The following is a 19271-nucleotide window of genomic DNA, read 5'->3' as shown; positions in this document are numbered from 1 at the left end:
GGGCGCGGTGGCTCACGCCTGTAATCCCAACACTTTGGGAGGCCGAGGCGGGCAGATCACGAGGTCAGGAGATCGAAACCATCCTGGCTAACACGGTGAAACCCCATCTCTACTAAAAATACAAAAAATTAGCTGGGTGTGGTGGCGGGTACCTGTAGTCCCGGCTACTCAGGAGGCTGAGGCAGGAGAATTGCTTGAACCTGGGAGGTGGAGCTTGCAGTGAGCTGAGACTGGGCCACTGTACTCCAGCCTAGGCAACAGAGTGAGACTCCATCTCAAAAAAAAAAAAAAAAAAAAAGAAAAGGAAGATGGTGCGCTCTCTAGCAGCTTAGAAACCAGGAAGCCAAGCACAAAAGGGCGTGGAGACCTTCTGTGCTGCAGGGCTTTGCGGTGGGATCTTAAGGCTGCTGTGATGTGTAGCATGGCAGTACTTATGCTTACAGTTTTTGCCATTTAAAGGAGGCTTTCCTGTATACATTTTAATGTTGCTATGAGATAATTTGCCTTTTCTTGAGAATGTTTCTCCTCCATAAAGAAGAAACTTTCAGATTTGTGTCAAGAGTTCAACTTCACAGGTAAGTGTCAGGGCCATGCAATTGACTCTTGAACAACATGAATTTGAACTGCATGGGTCCACTTAGACATGGCTTTTTTTCAAGCAAACACTGATAAAAAATTCTACAGTATTTGCAGGATACAAAACCTGTATAGATGGAGGGGCAACTTTTCATATATGCAGGTTCTGCAGAGCCAACTGCGGGACTTGAGTATGTAGGATTTGGGTATACACGGGGGTCCTGGAAGCAATCTCCTGCATTTACCAATGGACAACTGTACAAGTTTGTTATTTGATTAATAGACTCATACTTACATATTTTGCTTTTACTGCATTTATGTAATTTTAAAAATATGTATATAAATGTTTCATTTTCTAAGTCTTAACAGTTCCAGATGTTTTCAAGGTAATACATTGTCGTGATAAATTACATATAAGTATACTATATTCTTTCTATATTTCCTTATTTTGTCACAAAGAAGCCACTGTATTTTCACTCAGCTCATGATTTCCGTCTCTTCTCTGAAGGTCCATATTGGTTATCTTCCTAACAAGCAAGTCCTTGGCCTCAGCAAACTTGCGAGGTAAGTGTGACTGTGCAGTGAACAAGAATACAGGTTTATAGGATCTATCCTCATCTGCTGAGAATCTCTCATCAGGCTTTCTCTCTTTACCTGTATGGATCTAACTTGGAAGTCATATTGCAACTTAAAGACTTGGAGGGTCTGAAACACAGATGCCCCTTCCTTCTTGTCCCCTACTGCCTGCTTCCTCTTCCACTTCCCACCCTTTCTTCCACAGATACATACATCCTGGAAGTCTCAGCTCACCTCTTTCTCTGCAGAGCCTTCTCTGACTGGAGAGGTCCTGAGCTTACCTTCAGTCCAGCCCCATCCTTTAAGGGGGGTTTAGCTAAGAGTGAGGGGTTGGGGAAGAAGCTGGGCAGGGGTCTAGCTGCAGTGCTCTGCTGTCAGACTTGTTGTCAGGCCTGAGGTTTCTTCTATCCTTGTCAAGGGGAGTGTTCACCTTCTTTCCTTTCATACAACACTGCTTTCAGACTTGTAATGAAACTTCCCTGTGGGATCCCCAGCCTCAACCCTGCCTTGCTCTGCACTGGATGCCTCCAGGCATATCTCAGGTGTCCTGCAGGCCAGTCCATTCACATCTAGGTTCTTTGTTTCTGCAAACACAAGACTGCCTGCCTTGGCTTTGCACAGCTTTATTCTGATACAGTGTTCGCTCTCCTCGCTCTCATTTCTCTTTCCTGCTACAATCTTCTTTTCTGTTCTTTATCCTGTGGGTTCATGCCTTAAAAAATTCCCTTACTGCCTTTTTTATTTGGGTTTTAGGAGAGGTGATGTACATACACGTTCTTCTGTGTTTAACTAGAAGTCAACATGGGGGTTTGTGTTCAGATATCTCTGGTAGGCCCCAGCCAACAATATTTTATTGCCCTTAAATATCCTTGTTGTTTCTTCGTATAAAGTTAGTGAATTTTGGGTGATGGAGGAAATACTGGGAGGTGTATGTTTGTGTGTGTAGAGAGAGAGAAAGTTAAGAACAAGATGAAGGGGTGGGGTAAAGTGTTCCTACTCTTTTTTTTTTTTTCAAAAATAATCAAGCTAAGTTTGAATAACTTGAGGTTATACTGACCATATCATAATTGAAATAAATGAGTCTCGGCCAGGTGCCATCTTTCACACCTGTAATCCCAGCACTTTGGGAGGCTGTGGCGGGCGGATCACTTGAGGTCAGGAGTTTGAGACCAGCCTCACCAACATGGTGAAACCCCATCTCTACTAAAAATACAAAAATTAGCTGGGCGTGGTGGTGCACACCTGTAATCCCAGCTAATCAGGAGGCTGAGGCAGGAGAACTGCTTGAACCCAGGAGGCAGAGGTTGCAATGAGCCGAGATTGTGCACTACACTCCAGACTGGGTGATGGAGTGAGACCCTATCTCAAAAAAATAAAAATAAAAGAAGAGGAATAAATAAGTCTCTGTGACCAGCTGACTGTGCTGTGGCTCTGATGTGTTCCTGTTTCTTTATGCAGGTCCTGGGATTTCACACAGTTGTGAAATGGTGGTCCTGATATTTCTCAATTCTGTGTTGGAATCTGTAAAAACTACCCCAGCAATCTGACACCTGCCCTCTAAAGTTGTTCCTTTTACTTTGTTTTCACTTCCACTTTCTCATTCATTTCCTCTGGGGATCAATAAGAAAGTGGATAGAAGAGACAAATTTAACTTCCCCAGTTTCTGACCTCATTCCTGCTCAGCTATTTTGCTATTAGATAGGGCTGCTTAGCACCATGAAAGAATATTATATCATAGCTGTAATTGCTTCACTGGAATAAGGCTCTTAGCACAAATCCAGAAACATTCTGGCTGCTTGCGTGTGATCCATCCCTGGTGGCAGTGCTGAAAAGTTGCTGAGAAAAAGTGTATTGGTAGTGATTAGGAGTAATTAATCTTACTATAATTTTTATTAACAACTCCCTTCCCAGTAACTTACTCTCAACTAATAATGTATTAAACCGGGTTGGGGGAGGGGGGAGGGATTGCATTAGGAGATATAACTAATGCTAAATGACGAGTTAATGGGTGCAGCACACAAGCATGGCACATGTATACATATGTAACTAACCTGCACATTGTGCACATGTACCCTAAAACTTAAAGTGTAATAATAATAATAAAAAATAATGTATTAAACCAATTTCATGTCAACTGTGAGTAAAAGTATCTTTACTAAAATTGGTTATTCTTACGGTTTTATAATATACAGTCTAAGTAAAATCAGCATGCTCACTGTGCAAACATAGCTGTAGGCCCAGTCCCCTGGGGCCCTCCCTGTCAGCAAGATTGCTAACCCTATACCTTGCCCATATAGAAATTCCGGCACTGCTGATGCCTATAACAGACTGTCCATATGTGAAAGGTGTAATGGATAGTTTCATAGTGTAAAAAAGCTTGGCAGATCAACATTAGGCCTTGGTCTTAATGTGTAACAGCCTTCTCTGAAAAACCAACTGTTGATCATGATTAACACTTTATGGGAAATGGACTCTTGAGTGATTCAGTGAGATCATACAATAAATGGCAACCTGGTGGTAGAAGGAAATAATCTTAGTTATTTCCTTTCCAAGTGAAAGGAAAAGATCTCAAATAATTAAGCTTTTATGAAACAATACAAAGGAGTTGATTATTAGCATGGGGATTTGTCCTTAGACTAATAGGATTAAAATTTAAGAATAAAATGGAACATTAAGCCAAAGAACCAAGTGTATGTTGCTTTCGGATATTTTGCAAAAAATTTGAATAAAGAGTCTATTAAATAGAAAAGAAGACTAAGATTTTATCCAACTACTTATTCCTTATAAGAAGTAAGAATATTTAGGGAATGAAGAGGAATGAAAGCTGAATGTCTTAGCAAAACTTCACCTCTCATTTTAATCTTGTACGTGAAGTTTGTTATATGCTTGCCTTTAAATGAATGACCTTTCAGTGCCAGTGAAGTCAAATATCAAGCAGTAAAGCCTTAAGTAACAAGAAAATGCCAGAAGTGAGTTGATCTGGCTCAACTCTAGTAGAATTCTAGAATAAACTTAGTTTGAATAGAACTTTCTTTTGTTGCTGAAAAGCCATTGAACATGTATTCATTTTCTTCCCTTAGAAATAACTGAGCCTCGGCTGGGTGAGGTGGCTCATGCCTGTAATCCAGCACTTTGGGAGGCCGAGGTGGGCAGATCACTTGAGGTCAGGAGTTCGAGACCAGCCTGGCCAACATGGTGAAACCCCGTCTCTACTAAAAATACCAAAATTAGCAGGGCGTGGTAGCATGCGCCTGTAATCCCAGCTACTTGGGAGACTGAGATGGAAGAATCGCTCGAACCTGGGAGGCGGAGGTTGCAGTGAGCAGAGATTTCACCACTGCACTTCAGTCTCGTGACAGAGCAAGACTCTGTGTCACCAAAAATAAATAAATAAATAAATAAATAAATAATTGAGTGAACGTACAAAATCTTGAATTTAGAGTTGTAGTATCTCAGGTAGCCATGGCTGACCTGTTGGGTGGGCGCTGTGCCAGCTATTGTGGAGGCTAAAGAAGCAAGACATGGCAGCCACCCTCAAGGAGAGTGCGCAGGGCAAGACTGCAAGTGCCATGGAAATGCCTGCTGTAGCTCCAAGTTCAGAGGAGCCATGATGGCTGTGGCCTGGCAGGTGAGTAGACCTGGAGGTGGAGGGATGAGCAGAATTCTAAATGGGGGAGAAATTTCTCTAGGTATAGTTAATGCATGAGCAAAGACCAGTCAGAGCGTAGGAGCAAGGCCTATTCCAGTGGATGGGAACCAGATTGACTGGTGGAAGTAAGAGTTAAGTGAGGTGGGTATTAGATTACAGATGGAGCAGTCTTTTTTTTTTTTTTTTTTTTCTTTTTTGACTGTAAAAGCAACATACCATTTAAATACAAATGAGTGAATAAAGTGAAAACTTTTTTTTACCTATTTTCATTCCCCAGAATTAGAACTAGAGATTTCTTTCACTATCCTTCTGGAAAATATTTATGCAAGCACAAACATAAGATCATATCTTATATTCTGTACTACAACTTGCTTTTTTAAATTTTATTTTATTTTGTGTTTTTTTGAGATGGAGTCTTGCTCTGTCGGCCAGGCTGGAGTGCAGTGGTGCGATTTCGGCTCACTGCAACCTCTGCCTCCTGGGTTCAAGTGATTCTCCTGCCTCAGCCTCCCCAGTAGCTGGGATTACTGACGCGCACCACCATGCCTGGCTAATTTTTGTATTTTCAGTAAAGACAGCGTTTCTCCATGTTGGCCAAGCTGGCCTCGAACTCCTGGCCTCAAGTGATCAGCCTGCCTTGGCTCCCAAAGTGCTAGGATTACAGGCATGAGTCACTGCACCCAGCCAGCTATTTTTTTTTTTTTTTTTTTTTGAGACAGAGTCTTTCTCTGTCGCCCAGGCTGGAGTGCAGTGGCACTATCTGGGCTCACTGCAGCCTCCACCTCCTGTGTTCAAGTGATTCTCCTGCCTCAGCCTCCTGAGTAGCTTGGATTACAGGTGTGTACCACCACACATAGCTAATTTTTGTATTTTTAGTAGAGATGGGGTTTCAACATGTTGGCAAGACTGGTCTTGAACTCCTAACCTCAGGTGATCTGCTCGCTCCAGCCTCCCAAAGTGCTGGGATTACGGGAGTGAGCCACCGCGCCCGGCCCTGGCCAGCTTTTTAAAAATTTAAAATACCTTGAAGTTCTTTGGAGATCTTTTAGTCCAAAAAGTCCAAGTTTCTTTTCATAGCTACCTAATATTTCTTTGATTAATAAAATTCATTTAACCAGTGTTTGCTATAGATAAGTACAGTTTGCAGTTTGAGACTTGCCAAAAAGTAAAAAGGTACCCTGGTGAACTAATTTTACTATCTTTGTGTGCTTTGAATCTATCTGAAGTATAAATTACTAGTATGGAACTTGATGGGTAAAGGGTAGCCGAATTTTTGATATTATGAAATTGCTCTCCAAAGAGACCATGCCAGTTTATACTCTAATAAATAGATACATAGGTAAAGGGTGGTGTATGTTTCTCCACACTTTGGCCAACACTGAGTTTCATCACACTTTTAAATCTTTGCCAAACTGATAAGTAAAAAATAGTATCTATTTTAATTTGCATTTCCTTAATAGAGCGAGGTTGAATCTATTCAGACACTTCCTGTTCTTAGCTCCAGTATTAATTTTTCCACTGAGTTATTTGTCTTTTTATTCTTGGTTTGCACAAGCTCTGAATGTTAAAGCAGTCAGGTCAGGTGCTACAGACAATGCTTCCCAGCTCGTCATTTGTCTTTTGATTTTGCTTGATAGTATTATATTTCCATAAAGAAGTTTAAAACTTTTCTGTAGTCACAAACTTTTTTTATTTTTTTGGTACCTGTATGGCCACATTATTATATTTAAATCTTTGCTCCATCTGGAGTGTATTTTGGGGTGAGGAGTGAGGCAGAACCCATCCACTGCTGTGTGTGCTCGCTGCCCGGCAGGCGCAGCACCCCCACTCCCTGCCTTCCTGCCCTCCCCGCTGCAGGTCTTTGCTGGGCCTTTCTGATCTTCCTCCTGGAGGGAATGTTAAGCTCCTGCCTCCTCCCTGCCTCTCATCTCTGAGGGTCCTTCAGTCCGCCCTCATGAGCTGCTGGGATGTTCTTTCTAAAGTGTGCATTGGATCATGCTGCTCCTTTGGTGGCTGGCCACAGCTTTTCAGATAAAGTCCAAACTCCTTATTTAGAATAATTTAGAAAAAGCCAAAGAACAGAAATCACAAATCTACAAGTTGAGAATCTTGTATCATAGGTTGCTGGGGAGTCTGATATCTAGGAATGAGACAATATGTAACTAAAAATATGCTTTATAAATCTTTACATCTTGATGAATACGGTTTTTAAAAAGGTGGGGAGAGAAAGGAATGGACCAAGAGTTTGAAAGCCTGCATACATTAATAACCATTAGAAAAGGTCAAATTAATGATTTGGGAGTAAGTGCCTGGACTCAGTCAGTTTTATAAGTGTTCTTTCAAGCTTTCAAGTAACCACTAATTTTGCATGTGTATAAATAATTCAAGAGCGTAGAAAAACCTGTGAAGTGTCAATTAATTTGATGAAGCTGCCTATTCTTGATAACAAAGCCTGATAAGCCTAGCATTAAAAAAAATGATAGGCAAATCTCACTGATTAATGTAGTTGTAAGAATCTTAAAATGTCAGGGTAGTATAGAAGTACTGTTTTCAACATGACCCAGGGATGTTTAGTCCAAGAATGTAAGAATGGTTTAGATTAAAATTGACAACTACTGATGCTGGGTGTGGTGAACTAGATTTTAATAATGCCCCTCTTGGCACAGCATATCAAGATATAATGCATATGTACATTTTACACTTTGGAGGAAGCATGAGGCAATTCTAGTGAGAATCCACTAGAATTAGCATTAAAGCCAAAGTCTGGATTCTGTCCTCCCTATTCCCATCCCAAATCAAGGACGATACTTACCTATTAGCATTATTCTAGGAAGAGCAGGAAAAAGAAAAAAGAACTCGTAGACACATTCATAAAGTTTGGGATCAGAATTAGTACTACCTGTGTGGCCTTCAAAAAATCAAATGGAATAATTTAGTTTCAAACGACCCCATAAGGCCGGGCATGGTGGATCATGCCTATAATCCCAGCACTTTGGGAGGCTGAGGCAGGTGGGTCACCTGAGGTCAGGAGTTTGAGACCAGCCTGACCAGCATGGTGAAACCCCATCTCTACTAAAAATACAAAAAATTAGCTGGGCATGGTGGCACACGCCTGTAGTCCCAGCTACTCAGGAGGCTGAGGCAGGAGAATTGCTTGAACCCGGGAAGTGGAGGTTGCAGTGAGCTGAGATCGCACCATTGCACTCCAACCTGGGCAAGAGCAAAAACTCTGTCTCAAAAATAAATAAATAAAAATAAATAAAACGTCCCCATAGAGGCATCCTTGCAGGCAGCTAGCAGAGACTAGTGCAAGTTCTCTGATGCGCTTTTATCCAGGCTTGAAAGGATACCCAAAGATGAAGTTCCAAGGAGTACCATGAGTCGAGTCAGACAAACATGATGGAAGAGGGCAGATAGTAGAGTTATCAGAGATAGGATATAAAACAAGTACAGTAAGTCCTCACTTTACGTTGTCGATGGGTTCTTGGAGACTGCAACTTGAAGCGAAATGACTTCAGGCAAAGTGGCATATAGCAGTCCTGGAATAATGTTGTTTCATTCAATGTCATTTCATTATGATTGAGAAAAAAAAATTTTCTCGCTGGGACCCACTGTCTGTGTGGAGTTTGCATGTTTTCTCCCACATCTGTGAGTTTTCTCCAGGTGCTTCAGTTTCCTCCCACATTCCAAAGATGCACACGTTAGGTCATTTGGCGTATCTGATCTGAGTGGTCCCAGTCTGAGTGAGAGTAGGTGGATGTGTGTGCCCTGTGATGGGATAGTGTCCTGTCCAGGGTCACTTCCTGCCTTGTACCCTGAACTGCTGGGAAAAGCTCCAGCCACTTGAGACCTTGAACTGGAATAATTGAGGGAATCAATATTGTTCCATTAATCTTTCTTAAATGTATGTATCGCTCACATTTATTTTAGTGTTTAATATTACAAGTGTTTTTGTGTTTATTTGGAAGTTTGTTGACGATTTTGTGACCAGAAATATGCTGTAGGAGCTTAACTCTTATTATATCAATTAGCCTAGGGTAAAATTTGTTTTGTTCTCAGTGTTTTAGTAAAGTCATAGATTCCGAGAACCTGTCGACCTTGAGCAAGGACTTACTATATATTAAAAAATAGGCTGGGCGCAGTGGCTCACGCCTTTAATCTCAGCACTTTGGGAGGCCGAGGTGGGCAGATCACCTGAGGTCAGTAGTTCAAGACCAGCCTGGCCAACATGGTGAAACACCATCTCTACTAAAAATACAAAAATTACTATTGTGAGTAGTGCCACAATAAACATGTGTGTGCATGTGTCTTTATAGCAGCATGATTTATAATCCTTTGGTTATATACCCAGTAATGGGATGGCTGGGTCAAATGGTATTTCTAGTTCTAGATCCGTGAGGAATCGCCACACCATCTTCCACAATGGTTGAACTAGTTTACAGTCCCACCCACAGTGTAAAAGTGTTCCTATTTCCCCACATCCTCTCCAGCACCTGTTGTTTCCTGACTTTTTAATAATCGCCATTCTAACTGGTGTAAGATGGTATCTCATTGTGGTTTTGATTTGCATTTCTCTGATGGCCAGTGATGATGAGCATTTTTTCATGTGTCTGTTGGCTGCATAAATGTCTTCTTTTGAGAAGTGTCTGTTCATATCCTTTGCCCACTTTTTGATGGGGTTGTTTGATTTTTTCTTGTAAATTTGTTTAAGTTCGTTGTAGATTCTGGATATTAGCCCTTTGTCAGATGGGTAGATCATAAAAATTTTCTCCCATTCTGTAGGTTGCCTGTTTACTCTGATGGTAGTTTCTTTCGCTGTGCAGAAGCTCTTTAGTTTAATTAGATCCCATCTGTCAATTTTGGCTTTTGTTGCCATTGCTTTTGGTGTTTTAGTCATGAAGTCATTGCCCATGCCTATGTCCTGAATGGTATTGTCTAGGTTTTCTTCTAGGGTTTTTATGGTTTTAGGTCTAATATTTAAGTGTTTAATCCATCTTGAATTAATTTTTTGTATAAGGTGTAAGGAAGGGATCCAGTTTCAGCTTTCTACATATGGCTAGCCAGTTTTCCCAGCACCGTTTATGTTTTCTGCATTTCTTGTTTTTGTCAGGTTTGTCAAAGATCAGATGGTTGTAGATGTGTGGTATTATTTCTGAGGGCTCTGTTCTGTTCCAATAGTCTATATCTCTGTTTTGGTGCCAGTACCATGCTATTTTGGTTACTGTAGCCTTGTAGTATAGTTTGAAGTCAGGTAGTGTGATGCCTCCAGCACATGCACACATATGTTTATTGCAGCACTTTTCACAATAGCAAAGACTTGGAACCAACCCAGATGTCCATCAGTGATAGACTGGATTAAGAAAATGTGGCACTTATACACCATGGAATACTATGCAGCCATAACAAAGGATGAGTTCATGTCCTTTGTAGGGACATGGATGAAGCTGGAAACCATCATTCTGAGCAAACTATCGCAAGGACAGAAAACCAAACACTGCATGTTCTCACTCATAGGTGACAATTGAACAATGAGAACACTTGGACACAGCACAGGGTGGGGAACACACACTGGGGCCTGTCGTGGGGTGGGGGGAGGGGGGAGGGATAACATTAGGAGATATACCTAATGTAAGTGATGAGTTAATGAGTGCAGCACACCAACGTGGCACTTGTATACATATGTAACAAACCTGCAAGTTGTGCACATGTACCCTAGAACTTAAAGTATAATAATCATTAAAAAAAAAAACAAATTAGCTGGATGTGGTGGCGGGTGCCTCTAATCCCAGCTACTTGGGAGGCTGAGGCAGGAGAAATGCTCGAACCAGGGAGGCAGAGGTTGCAGTGAGCTGAGATTGCACCATTGCACTCCAGCCTGGGTGACAAGAGGGAGACTCTGTCTCGGGAAAAAAAAAAAAAAAAAAAAAGGACCTACTATATATATAAAAAAATTGACAAAGGAGACCGGGCACGGTGGCTCACACCTTTAATCCCAGCACTTTGGGAGGCCAAGGCAGGTGGATCATGAGGTCAGGAGTTCAAGACTGGCCTGGCCAACATGGTGAAACCCTGTCTCTACTAAAAATACAAAAATTAGCTGGGTGTGGTGGCAGGCACCTGTAATCCCAGCTACTTGGGAAGCTGAGGCAGAGAATTGCTTGAATGTGGGAGGTGGAGGTTCCAATGAGCTAGGATTGTGCTGCTGCACTCCAGCCCGGGCAACAGAGCAAGACTCCGTGCCAAAAAACAAACAAAAAAAAATTGACAAAGGGATAAGAAACTTGCAGAATTAGCCAGGCAGATTGGAAAGAGGATGAAATATAACTTTTAGAAATTAGAAAAATGAAACTGAAGTCCAATATACTCATTAAATAGATTAGACATAGATTAAATACAGTGATTGGGAAGAAAGGTCTAAAGAAATTGTGCTGAATGCAACACAAAGACAGGTAGAAAATATGAATGAGAATTTAAGAAACATGGAAGACTGGGAGGGTATAATATGCCCTTAATTGAAATTCCTGGAGATAACAGAGGCAGTGTGCTAGATGCAATGTTAGAGAAGATAATGGCTAAAAAAGTTTCTAGAACACATGCAAAATATCGGTCTTCAGAAAGCCTAATAAATTCCAAATAAGTCAAATTTAATCCCTACTTGGGTAAAACATAGTAAATTGCAGCGTATACTTATAAAATATAGTTAATATAAAAGCAGCCACAGAAAGAAATATCGATTATCTAAAAGGCAACAGCAGTTACACTGAATTGGTTTGCCAACAGCAATACTGAAGGGCAGATAGATATCAGTGTCAAACTAGAATTGCGTTCCCAGCGAATGTCTCTCAACAAATTATCTTTCAAGAATGACAGCAAAATAAAGATTTTTTTTTTTAAATCTAGGGAAGCTGCATGACATGCTGAAAAGATGTGTTAGGTTTCACATTTACTCCTCACTTGAAAAAGAAAACTAATAAACTAGGGTTTAGAAATAATAAGCTCTCAGAGCACAGAGAGCATGTTCACCATATAATCACATACATAGTAGGCACTCAGTAAAAATCTATGGGAATGTTCCTCCTGCCATGAGAGCAGCTGTCTGCCAGAAGCAGGCAGACACTGTGGGTGGTAGTGAAATCCTAGAGGCATTCCTGTTGAAGTGTGGAGCAAAACATGGGTGCCCAGTGTTACCACTACTGTCTAGTGTGGCACCTGAAGTTCTACTCCAGAAAAAGAATGGTGAATACGAGAAGGAAAACATTACCAACTTTAAAATCAATGGCATCTCCTACGTATATGACAAACTAATCACCTGAAAAACTATCAGAAGTAATATATACAGAAATTTGACCTAATAAGAAATATGACATACCTCCTATCTAGGAGCTTAAAAACCATTCCTTTCTAAGGTTTTGTTCAAAATACCAATAGAATATAGCTATTAATATATTTCTTCAATATCCTAGTAACTACTGCTGGGGGCATGAAGAGAGCTAGGATGGCTTCTGCCTTCAGGGAGCTCTGGGCTGAGTGGTAAACGGGGTGGCAGACCTGTTACTGACTTTGGTGGCTGTAATGGGTATAAAGGAGCAAGTTGTCGGTTCTGAGACGCGTAGTTGGGGGAAGAGCCATGAAATGCCTCATAGGGAGGTGAACCATAAATTGAGTCTAAATTCATGATCAGAAGGCCATGAATTTAAAGAAAAGGTCCTCAGTGTGAATAGTCATCTTCAAATGGATAAGTCACGTGGTCATCTTTACATTTCATAAATAGAATGAAAGATGTTGAAAGGGGAAAATTCTGGCTGGGCACAGTGGCTCACGCCTGTAATCCTAGCATTTTGGGAGGCTGTGGTGGGCAGATCACGAGGTCAGAAGTTCGAGACCAGCCTGGCCAACATGGCGAAACCCTGTCTCTACTAAAAATACAAAAATTAGCCGAGCATGGTGGCGGGCACCTATAGTCCCAGCTACTCAGGAAGCTGAGGCAGGAGAATCTCTTGAACCCAGGAGGCAGAGGTTGCAGTGAGCCAAGATCATGCCATTGCACTCCAGCCTGGACGGCAAGAACAAGACTCCATCTCAAAAAAAAAAAAAGGAAAATTTATCACTTGACAGATTGTGCTATAAGTTAAGATCAGGAGGCTTCTATTTCTTGGGGGTTAATCATACTAAGCGCTTACATAAACCTATCTTATGAAGAGGTGTCTGAAGAAGTCTAATAAGTTCCAATCTGATTCCCCTAATAGGTTTAGTTGGTATAGTAGTTGACCATGGTGTGCTATTAATTAACAAATAGTCTTTTTATTTTTAACTTGAATTTGAAGCTCTGATAAAACAATATGATTAATCAGAGCGCTTGAGACATGATCTAAAATTGATGACTTGGAACTTTAAAATTTTGTTACTTATCTCTGTGTTTTTCCTAAGTGAACGTCACAGTTGGAGACTCATTAATTTTCTTTCTGGGGACACCAGGAAGCACCACTCTGTAGTGGTTGGTGGTCTTCTGTATTAGTCAGGGTTCCCTAGAGGGATAGAACTAATAGGATATATATATATATATAAAGGGGAGTTTATTAAGTATTGACTTACATGATCGCAGGGTCCCACAATAGGCTGTCTGCAAGCTTGAGGAGCAAGGAGAGCCAGTCCGAGTCTCAAAACTGAAGAACTTGGAGTCTGATGTTTGAGGGCAGGAAGCAGCCAGCATTGGAGAAAGATGTAGGCTGGGAGGCTAGGCCACTCTTGCCTTTTCATGTATTTCTGCCTGCTTTGTATTCGCTGGCAGCTGATGAGATTGTGCCCACCCAGATTAAGTGTGGGTCTGCCTTTCCCAGCCCACTGACTCAAATGTTAATCTCCTTTGGCAACACCCTCACAGACATACCCAGGAACAATACTTTACATCCTTCAATCCAATCAAGTTGACTTTAGACTACGTCTCCCTGTGGTACTTGTATCTTTCTGTCATCTTGCCATAAGCTTTATTTCCTCCTGCAGCCCACTGTTGCTTCAACAATGTCCTTTTTGTTTTATGAGGAAGCCTTATCAATTTTACTTCAAATGATTTGTGATTAACTAAAACAATTCTTTCTTTTCTAGGATTGTAGAAATCTATAGTAGAAGACTACAAGGTAAGCTTTAAAAATCTTTATTAACAAAACATTTTTCTTTTTTTTTTCATTTTTGAGACAGAGTCTTGCTCTGTCACCCAGGCTGGAGTACAGTGGTGCAGTCTCGGCTCACTGCAGCCTCAGCCTTCCAAGTAGCTGGGATTATAAGAGTGCATCACCATGCCTTGGCTAATTTTTGTATTTCTAGTAGAGACGGTGTTTCACCATATTGATCAGGCTGGTCTTGAACTTCCGACCTCAGGTGATCCACCCACCTTGGCCTCCCAAAGTGCTGGGATTACAGGCATGAGCCAATGTGCCTAGCTACAGAAAACATTTTTCCTACACAAAAAGTATTTTTTGTTTTATTACAAGTGTGATAAGTATGACTTATAAAAACGTAAAACCTCTTAGGACTATAAAAAGTCTACTGTTTCAAGCTTCCAGAAGAAATCACTGTTGTATTTGCACATTCCTTCACATTTTCATGCATATACCTACATTTTCAAATCAATTTATTTGGATTATGTTTAAACAAAAATGGGCTCATTTTATACATAATCAGCCTTGCTTTTTTCCCTGCGTTTTTTCATTTAACAAATCTTAAACATTTTTACCACATCCATGTAACTATCTCATTCATTCTGGTGGCTGTCTGTAATTCTACTGTATATGCCACGGCTTGGCGTAACCTATACCTGCTCTATAGACATTGGGGGGTTTCATCAGTTTTCAAATAGATGCAGTGCTGCAATGAATACTCCTGTATGAATTAAAAGACAAGTCATTTTATTCAGGACAGGAACTATATTATTTAGGTTAAATTGTTGGTTTTCAACATTGCTCTAAGCACAATTCAATGATTGGACTGCAGCCCCTTTGTTAACCCTGTTGCAGGCTATTTATTTGCTGCACTACTTTACCTCCATGGAGGTGCTTGGTAACCAGTACTGTATTGTTCTTACTGCACAGGTATGAGATAATTGCTAGTCTAATTCCTTCCCGCAGTGATGCTGGAGGGCTTTAGGGGGTTCTGAGATCTCTTTAGCCCTGTACTTCAGGTGAGGGAGTTGAATCCGGGCCTCTCTGTGGCCCAGTCAGCAGACAAAGCAGACTGGTAAAAGCTGGTGTGTCTTGGCTCTTAAATCTCACAGAAGTCTGTTTTAAGATTTCAAATGTTCTAGAGACAGAAAAAGCTTCCAGCTGTTTGTGTCAGACTCTCAAACTGAGCTCCTTATCACATCCACAGTTCAGGAGCGCCTTACGAAACAAATTGCTGTAGCAATCACGGAAGCCTTGCGGCCTGCTGGAGTCGGGGTAGTGGTTGAAGCAACGTAAGTCTGCATCTGCCTTTAGTAACGTCATAATGGTGCACTAGAAGTGATCTTGCTATTTAGTGCTTCTCATATTTTGTAGCACCAGGTGATGCCACACAACTGACATGATAACTGTAGATTTCCATCCCTGAGCCTAAAACTCTTTTACCACTTTCATTTACTGTGTTACTGATATAGGAATAGAGTATGAGAGAAGTATATTTTTGAGGGTAGGATGGGGCTTGTGGAGGCATAGGGAGTTATAAGCTCAGGTATAGAGATTTGCACAATCAATAGCCTTTTTTTTTTTTTTTTTTTTTTGAGACGGAGTCTCTGTCGCCCAGGCTGGAGTGCAGTGGTGCAATCTCGGCTCACTGCAACCTCCACCTCCCGAGTTCAAGCGATTCTCCTGCCTCAGCCTCCCGAGTAGCTGGGACCACAGGTGTGTGTTACCATGCCCGGCTAATTTTTGTATATTTAGTAGAGATGGGGTTTCATCACGTCGGCCAGGCTGGTCTCGAACTCCTGACCTCGTGATCCACCCGCCACGTCCTCCCAAAGTGCTAGGATTACAGGCATGAGCCACTGCGCCCAGCTCAATCGCCATTTTTTTAAAATGCTCAAGACAGGGTCTTGCTGTGTCACCCAGGCTGGAGTGCAATGGCGTGATCTCAGCTCACTGCAACCTCTGCCTCCCAGGTTCAAGCAATTCTCCTGCCTCAGCCTCCCAAATAGCTGGGATTACAGGTGCCCACCACTACACCCAGCTAATTTTTGTATTTAGTAGAGATGGGATTTCACCATGTTGGCCAGGCTGGGGATCTCAAACTCCTGACTTCAAGTGATCTGCCCACCTCAGCCTCCCAAAATACTGAGATTACAGGTGTGAGCCACTGCGCCAATAGCGATTTTTATGTCTTCTCTTGATTTTATGTCTTCTTGATTTTATGTCTTCTCTTGATTTCTTCTTTAGCTCTCTCTTGCTCCAAGCCGAGTTTTTCTAATATTTTGTCACACATTTAAAAAATAAAGCCAAGAATTGGTACATTTCTTTAAGGTAGGATGAGTTAAGAGAATTGCAGCTATTGTGTGGACAAAGTTCATATGTGTTCTGTGACATGGTGTGAACTCTGTTCTATGTCTGGTATCTAATGTCACCAGGTTGCTCAGACAGGATCTCTGGTCACCATTATCTGAATTCTGCCTGGTGACACCAGTATACTTGAGGATTTATCTGAACACCTAGGCTGGCATAGTGCTCTCTTGGTTCTGAAGGCAGAGCAAGTGAGAATTCTGACTTTCTTTTGATCTAGAAGTTAAGTAACTCTGTAGACCTTTTATATTACTTTCACCCCAGAAGAAAATTCCATTTTTCCCCTTTTTGGATGCTTTAAGGATCAACTACTGATAAGAATAAAAGTTGCAAGACAACTTCAAGAACAAAAAGTTTAGGTTGCTGCAAAGATAATTGCAGTTTTTGCCATTACGTTCAAAAGCAAGAACCGCAGTTACTTTTGCATGAACCTAATAGATAACATTTGTGTAAGAAGGGATATTTCAATATACTTGGTAACTGTGAGCTGAGATTTAATCTTTAGGCCTGCTTTTAAAAACCAAACCAGCAGCTGTCTACTCCTTTAAACAACCTGTGTTGCCTTATTTTGTAGACACATGTGTATGGTAATGCGAGGTGTACAGAAAATGAACAGCAAAACTGTGACCAGCACGATGTTGGGTGTGTTCCGGGAGGATCCAAAGACTCGGGAAGAGTTCCTGACTCTCATTAGGAGCTGAGCTTCAGTGTGTGTGCGTTGGTTGCCGATCATACTGCCAGTAGCCTTGTCTGTCTGTCTGGTCTTGTTTGTACATTCCATTTTCAATTGTTACAGATGTGAACTTTATTCCTTGTCACTAATTACATTTAAAATTATTTCTAGGAAGTCAAATAAATATAATAAAGGGTTGAGCCCTCTACTTTCTTCTTGCCACCTTTTTTGTGGCAATATTAAAGTGAACTGCTAATAGTGTAAGTACATGCACAAAACCACTGCCAGATAACCAGAGGGGCCTGGGAAGGGAGAAGAATTAGTGTAGTTTTTTCAAATAGTACAGTAATTTGACTCATAAGCATAGGAGCATTGGGAATGAGAGGGAACTGGGCCCAGTATACTGTTTTTTTCTTCCTCCAATAAACGTGGTGTAGTGTTGAAAGTGCTAAAATATTTAGTGCGGTATTGCTCTGTGAATTCAAGTTCAACAGACTCCACTTTGGTCATGTTTATTAAACCACCAGTGACATTTAAAAATATATTTTTAGCAGTTGTAATGTTAGTCACCAAGGGAAGGTGGTGGAATGTCTATGTTTTTGATTTCACTGTGAGTTAAAAAGGCACATTTCTACCTTCTATTGTTTTTTTAAATTCAAGAATAGGGAATTAGTTCCTGGTGTTGTTTACGAGTGTATTCTCATGTCAACATACAGGGATTTAGACATTTAACTCTCTGTGCCTTGATAAAGAATATCATTTAGAGTGTAGATACTTTTGCCTTTTTAAAAAAGCCATTATTTTATGAGACTTAGTACTCACACTGCAAATAACTAGTCATCTCAGTTTTAACTTTATAGGTTTATTGAGAGTTTCCTTTGTGTGATCCATGTAGATGCCTCAAAATGTTTCTTCGTCTTCTTTTTTCTAACCTTATAAGATATTTTTCTAAGTATTTCCAGAAACATTTGAGAGTGCCCATCATTTTCAGGTCTGCAGAACCATAGCTTCCACGCACCTGAAAGAGCACAGAATGAATGACGGTGGAAGACATTATGAGCTGTGTCCAACGTTCTAACCAAAGCTTATCATACCAATGATCTGTGAAAATGCACTGGAAGCTTCTGGTCCCGGTTTCCTTTGTGGTCTACGTGGGTCTTGTCCTCATTGTAACTCCGTATAGGTGGTATAGGTATTTTAATCCTGGAAGCTGTTGCCTTATTAATGATTATCTTAAACTTTCCTCCATTGGGGCAGCGTGGGCCAAATTAAAACAAACAAAACCGCAACTCCTCCACAGAAACACAAACACAGTTATTCTATGAAGTTTATTATTTGGTTGACATAGTGCTCTTCAAATTCATCCCATTACCCTAAAAGTAATAACTTTGATGCTTGCTTTAACTTTAGTCCCATCTCTGCCACTTTGATGCTATTTGGGCTATGATGGGGCAAGATGGCAGAGGTATTGGGTTTTTTTGTTTTTTTCCATTCCTCTCTACTTCTGTCTATTTCCTAGCTTTTTCTTTCTGGAATTTAAGTACAGTGATGGTTGGCTTGAGTACCTTTTTAAATCTAGCCCAGTATAAACATTAGCCTGCTTAATATTTAGACATTTATAGGTAGAATTCTGAGCACTCAACTCATGTTTGGCATTTTAAAGTAAAAACAAGTGTGACTTCGAGGACCAAAGAAATTGTTAGCTATACATTTATCTTTATGAACTCATTTATATTCCTTTTTAATGACTCGTTCTAACATTTCCTAGAAGTGTTCTTATAAAGGTCTAATGTATCCACAGGCTGTTGTCTTATTAGTAAATGCAAAGTAATGACTTTGTCTGTTTTACTCTAGTCTCTAGTACTTCAAAATTACCTTTTCATATCCATGATCTTGAGTCCATTTGGGAGATTTTAAAGAATTTGATGTATTTCAATACACTGTTCAAAATTAAATTGTTTAATTTTATGTATGTGTATGTATGTTCCTGAAGTTGGTCCTATTTAAATTATTAAAGTATTGTAACTTTGTTCTTGTGAAAGTTGTTTCTTTTTCAACCACCACTATAAATATTTAAATAACTTGATTATTTTGGCTGTATTCTGTTTCAGCAAAGACATCATAAGGGCTTCTCCCAGCCATCAAGCTATTTGAATACTAATCTCCATTATAGTACGGAGTAACCCCAGGTTCTGACAGTTTCTCCTTGGTATTTGGTTGGAGTCTTACCGTCCTCACTGTCTTGAGGTAATGGGAGGAGGAGGTCTGGGATAAG

At 40.7% G+C, this 19271-nt stretch overlaps 1 protein-coding gene and 1 pseudogene across 1 annotated transcript in view; one reads left to right on the top strand and one right to left on the bottom strand.

Moving 5' to 3' along the window:
* Positions 1-19026, top strand: part of GCH1 (GTP cyclohydrolase 1) — a 61513-nt gene extending 42487 nt beyond the window's left edge. Inside the window, exons 3-6 of the mRNA XM_002824758.6 lie at positions 1085-1140; positions 13904-13935; positions 15164-15248; positions 16898-19026. Coding sequence (XP_002824804.2) covers positions 1085-1140; positions 13904-13935; positions 15164-15248; positions 16898-17024 — 300 coding nt within the window. The 3' untranslated portion in view covers positions 17025-19026. The remainder of the gene's footprint in view (positions 1-1084; positions 1141-13903; positions 13936-15163; positions 15249-16897) is intronic.
* Positions 1489-1604, bottom strand: LOC112128944 (U6atac minor spliceosomal RNA; annotated as a pseudogene).
* Positions 19027-19271: the final 245 nt, after the last annotated feature.

The sequence above is a fragment of the Pongo abelii genome, chromosome 15, assembly GCF_028885655.2.
Source record: "Pongo abelii isolate AG06213 chromosome 15, NHGRI_mPonAbe1-v2.0_pri, whole genome shotgun sequence".
NCBI classification, from domain to species: Eukaryota; Metazoa; Chordata; class Mammalia; order Primates; family Hominidae; genus Pongo; species Pongo abelii.
Note: the sequence above shows the minus strand (reverse complement) of the source record. Positions and strands in the feature narration are given on the sequence as shown.